The sequence below is a fragment of the Peromyscus leucopus genome, chromosome 5, assembly GCF_004664715.2.
Source record: "Peromyscus leucopus breed LL Stock chromosome 5, UCI_PerLeu_2.1, whole genome shotgun sequence".
In the NCBI taxonomy this organism is placed as follows: Eukaryota; Metazoa; Chordata; class Mammalia; order Rodentia; family Cricetidae; genus Peromyscus; species Peromyscus leucopus.
This window is the reverse complement of record NC_051067.1, coordinates 47346901-47351626: the sequence shown is the minus strand read 5'-3', so window position 1 is coordinate 47351626 and position 4726 is coordinate 47346901. Positions and strand designations below refer to the sequence as shown.

Here is a 4726-nt window from a genome sequence, read left to right as displayed (position 1 = left end):
GAGCCTAGCCTTTAACGGCTGAGCCGTGGCGCACGCCTTTAATCCCAGCACCGGGAGGCAGAGCCAGGCGGATCTCTGTGAGTTCGAGGCCAGCCTGGGCTACCAAGTGAGCTCCAGGAAAGGCGCAAAGCTACACAGAGAAACCCTGTCTCGAAAAACCAAAAAAAAAAAAAAAAAAAAAAAAAAAAAAAAAACAGGCACATTACCCAACTTCTCCTTGTGGCCCCCAAGCTGCTGGCACAGCCCCCTGACATTGTCCCTCTCCCCACAAAACCAAAAGGAATAAGGAAGGAGGCAGAAGACGGAAGTTCTGAGGATAGGAAATGCCTGGATTGCCAGAGACCACCTGTGAGTGAACCAGCCAAGCACAGAAGGACAGGTGAAGCTGCTTGCCTCTGTGGGACTGGGCAGGACAGGACACGGCCAGGAGGTGCCTGAGACCATCCCAGTTCAAGCACAGGACCCCTGTAGCATGACAGAGGACACAGGACTGCTTTGGCAGAGGCAAAATGAAGCAGAACAAGGGAGATGAAAAGGTCCTAGTTAGTGCCATCTCAGCCAGATCACTCCAGCTACTCTCAGCAAAGGCTGGGCCTGGCTTACCCCCTAGGGCTTTTGGAAACCGGAAGGGGGACTAGGCCAGCTTGAAATAAATGAGCTGTCCTCATATTCCTTCTCAGAGGACCCCATTTGAACCCTGTGATTACCAGGGACTTGGGCCCAAGGCAAGCAGAGTGAATGCACTTCTTGGAGAGCAGAGAGAAGTTGGGCCCACGGGTCAGCCCTGGGGCAGCTTGCTGCTCCTTACTCCCTGAGGGCTCGGGGCCAGAGGCAGCCAGAGGTGCCACCTCCCTGTGCTGTTGCCAAAGGCAGGTTGGCAGGACTACCAGAGTGAAGGAAGAAGAGGGGTATGAAAACCAAGGTAGAGGAGAGCAACAGCCTTAGATGTGTGGGCAGCTGGGCGGCACATCAGGAGTTGTTCTGGTTCTGGTAGATGGATGCTTTCTCCTTCAGCAGATCCAGACACAGATGGCAGCTCCACCTTCCTTCAGGAGGCTCAGACATGGATGGGTGAGACAGTACATGTGGTAGCCACGGTCACATTCATCACAGAAAAGCAGCTGGTCGTCATTCTCCGAGGTGCCGCAGAGGTTGCAGCGGTAGGTCTCCACAGCCGCCATCATCACAGGGGTGAACTGCAGGCAGGACGGATGCCCTGAGCGGCCACACTCAGAACAGGACACCAGCTCCTCAGGCTGCCCTGTCTTCTTGTTGATTTGTGAGTCCCCCAGGCAGAAGTCACAGTAGTTGTTGGGCAGGGCTAATCCATCAGGTCCTTTCTTGGGTTTCTGTTCTTCAGACCTCTGGGAAACAGGAGTGGGTGGTTGAGAGTCTTCTTTGTCCTCTCCTTCCTCCTCAGCCAGGTGGGAATGGGCATTAGTGGTAACTGAGGCCAGGTCGGTTCTTGTAGCGTTTTCCACAAATGTCACAGGCATAGGGCTTATCCCGGTCCTCCAGGATGGAAGCATCCAGTTTCTTCCGGGCACTGCTCACACCCTTACTCTTGGACTTCCCCTTCCCCCGACGATTTGGAGTATCTTCTTCATAGTCCTCCTCATCAAGGTCATCTAGGAAGTCATCAGGTTCAAGGATCCGCTTCCGTGCTCGACTGTTGGTAACAGGAAACTTGCCCAGGCTGTCAACATCAACACGGGGATCTGGAGCACCTCGTTTCTCCAGAGGGTCAGTACGCAACAGAGCCTCTAAACTGCGACCATCCTGAGAGATAAGCCCCTCTTTCTTCAGGGTCTGGTCTGTGTCTGGTTTAATAGATGCAAAGGAAAGCCTAGGATCCTCAGGTGGGTGGGCTCGACGCTTTTTCCGCCAGCGCCGGGCAGGGTAGGAGGACAACTGTCCAGGGGCCAATCCTGGTCCCCGGCGTCGCTTTTCCATCCAGATATAACAATTGCTCTGGGCTACTCCAGTCTGTGAGTCCAAGAAAGGCAGGCGCACACTACGCTCAGCACATTGGCCGGCATCGTAACTGTGGCACTGTTCCATGGCATCTCTGTAGTACTGCTCCCCAAGGAGCTTCACTACGTTCTCCACCACAGCCATCTTCCCTGCTCCTCTCCCTCAGGCTCATAGTAAAAATTTTAAATGCTTTTTTTCACGCTGGTGTAGTGGAGACACAGTTCTAATTGATGGCTGTTGAGGTATTTTTATGTGTTTGTTAATAGTTGTTGACATGCTTGATTTATTATTTCTTTCTTAGTTTCCTTAGGTTGTAGAATGCTGGGTCTTAACTAGACCTGACTAGTCACCTGCCCCAGCATCCTTTAGTTCTTCTTCTTCTTCTTCTTCTTCTTCTTCTTCTTCTTCTTCTTCTTCTTCTTCTTCTTCTTCTTCTTCTTCTTCTTTTCTCTCTCTCTCTCTCTCTCTCTCTCTCTCTCTCTCTCTCTCTCTCTTAAAATAAGAACAGTACTGTTCATTTTCCAGATGCAATTTTATATAGCTAAGACTCTAAAAATACAAATGCAATGACTCTTTTGTTTGTGTGGGAGGAGAGGTTCACAGGTGCTGTAATTTACTTTCCCTCTTCCCACCAGAAAACGGTAGAACAGTTTTCAAAACCATCCATTTGCCACTAGCATTGCCTTATGCTCTTAAAAAAACTTTTTATTGATTCTTTTTGGATTTCACATCATGCATTCTGATGTTATTCTCCTTGCTTCTGCCCTCTACCCTTGCAACCTCCCCACAAAACAAAATTTAAAAGTAAAGCCAAATCCACCAACCAACCAACCAACCAAAACAAAACAACAGTGTGGAAGCTGTAGTGTGGCCCAGGGAGTCACAGAGTCTGTACCCTTTAGTCCATACATCTTCACTTATAAGTGTTCATTGCAATGAGTCATTGACCTGGTTGAGGCCTCCAGCTTCTGCTCCACTATTGATACTGGGCCTTCACTGGGGCTCCTCTTGGATGTCCTGTTGTTGTTCTGTGTCATGGAGATCCTACAGCTTTGGATCTGCTGGTCCAGCCCCTTCACCTGCTCCAGCAGATCATAGATGGGGTGGATGTTGGGGCAGGCCAACTCATCACCCTGGTTCTGGGCCTGGGAAGTTGCAGGGTTGATCAGCCCGCCATGTTTCCCTCCTTGTCAACCCTCACTAACTGCAGCACTCAGGAGAGCGAGCCCTGCACCTCCCCAGGGTGGCACAGTAGAACTTCCCTGCTGGCAAGGGTGCGGGTGAGCTGGCCCTGAAGAGGAGAGAGTGGGAGAGCTAGCCCCACGGTCGGTCACATAATGTGGGCAAGGGAGAGATACCCTCTTTGCCCCTCACCCCTCGCCTCTCACCACCTACTGCAGGCAGGAAAAGCTGGTCCCTGGGTCACGAGAGTGGACTCTGCACTTCATCTGGACAGCACAGTAGAGCTGACCCCATTGACCAGGGCACAGGTGATCCCATGCTGCAAACAGGAGCGGGAGATCCCGCCCCACATATGGTGGAGTGGGAGAGGAAGAGATGGCTTCCCTCCGCTCCCCAGCCCCTCGCTACCTGTGGCAGGTGAGAGAGTTGGCCCTGAAGTCATAAGAACAGGAGAGCAGGTCCTACACCTCGCCTGGGCAGCACAATAGAGCTGACTGACTCTGTTGGCGGGTGTAGGTGAGTTGGCTTGGATGGGTCATGAGAGCAGCAGGACTAGTCGTGTGTCATGCCCCCCCCCCCAACCCATGTGGTGGCATGGGTGAGGAAAAAAAAAATGCCCTTTCTCCCCTTGTTCCTTGCCACCTTTGGCAGGTGAGAAGGCTGGTCCTGGGGCCACGAGAGTGGGAGAACTGCCCCTGCCCCTCACCAGTTGTAGCACATGGGAGGGAGGGCACAGCAGCTTGCCTGGGCAGAACACTAGAGCTGACCCTGTTGGCGGAGGGCATGGGTGAGAGTGCATATGCCTTATGCTTCTTGTTGAATCCCTGTAGAGGTAATTTAGCGATTTGGATCCACAGTCTGTGTATGGTCTACAAAGGAACAAAGTTGCTAAGAAGCACTGTACTTTGAGAACATAGGCAAGGAGTATGGTCTGTATGCACATTGTTCATGTATATGGGTGTATGGGTGCCATGCTGGGGATATTTCTGCAAAATAGGATTCTATATCACCACACTCATCACTGGGCTTTAAATATCCTTCATGCAAAGTGAATCAATAAGAAGTGTAATGACTCATATTATGAAAGGACCATAGAGTTTCTTTAAATGGCATCTTCCTAGGAACTTGTTTGCAGATCATTAACTGTTTAATTGAGGGAGAATGTGAAATAATTTGTGTTTCAGTTCACTGGCCTTTAAATGACAATCATTATACAAACAAAACAGATCAGAAATTATGCTGATATGTGTCTGGTATTGAAAATTTACATTTGGTATGCTAGAGAGCTAAAAGTATGAAAGCGGTCAGTCCCTAGGTATCTGTAAACTTAAAAGTGTATCATCAGCATACACACACTCGCTGTGATGCCTGTACAGTGCACTTCAGTGTACATATAGTCTCCTTGTTTGTTGATCTTCTTAACAGTATATATTCTCATTTGAAAGTCTAGGGGTGGCACTAGAATGCTTTCATTTCTCAGGTGGTGCCAATGGTGTTGGTTTCTGAACCACGTCTGAGTAAGAGAGTCTAGAGCCTCTTTCCAAAGGTTCATGAGAGAATAAAACTTTTC

General features: G+C 50.0%; 1 protein-coding gene across 1 annotated transcript; it reads right to left on the bottom strand.

Moving 5' to 3' along the window:
- Positions 1 to 664: 664 nt before the first annotated feature.
- On the bottom strand, positions 665 to 2076 carry LOC114685812 (zinc finger protein ubi-d4-like). Its single transcript, XM_037205608.1, is given in 3 exon segments — positions 665 to 1073; positions 1076 to 1439; positions 1441 to 2076. Coding segments are annotated over 3 exon segments (1089 nt in total). The 5' UTR covers positions 2062 to 2076; the 3' UTR covers positions 665 to 969.
- Between the last annotated feature and the right edge of the window lie 2650 nt (positions 2077 to 4726).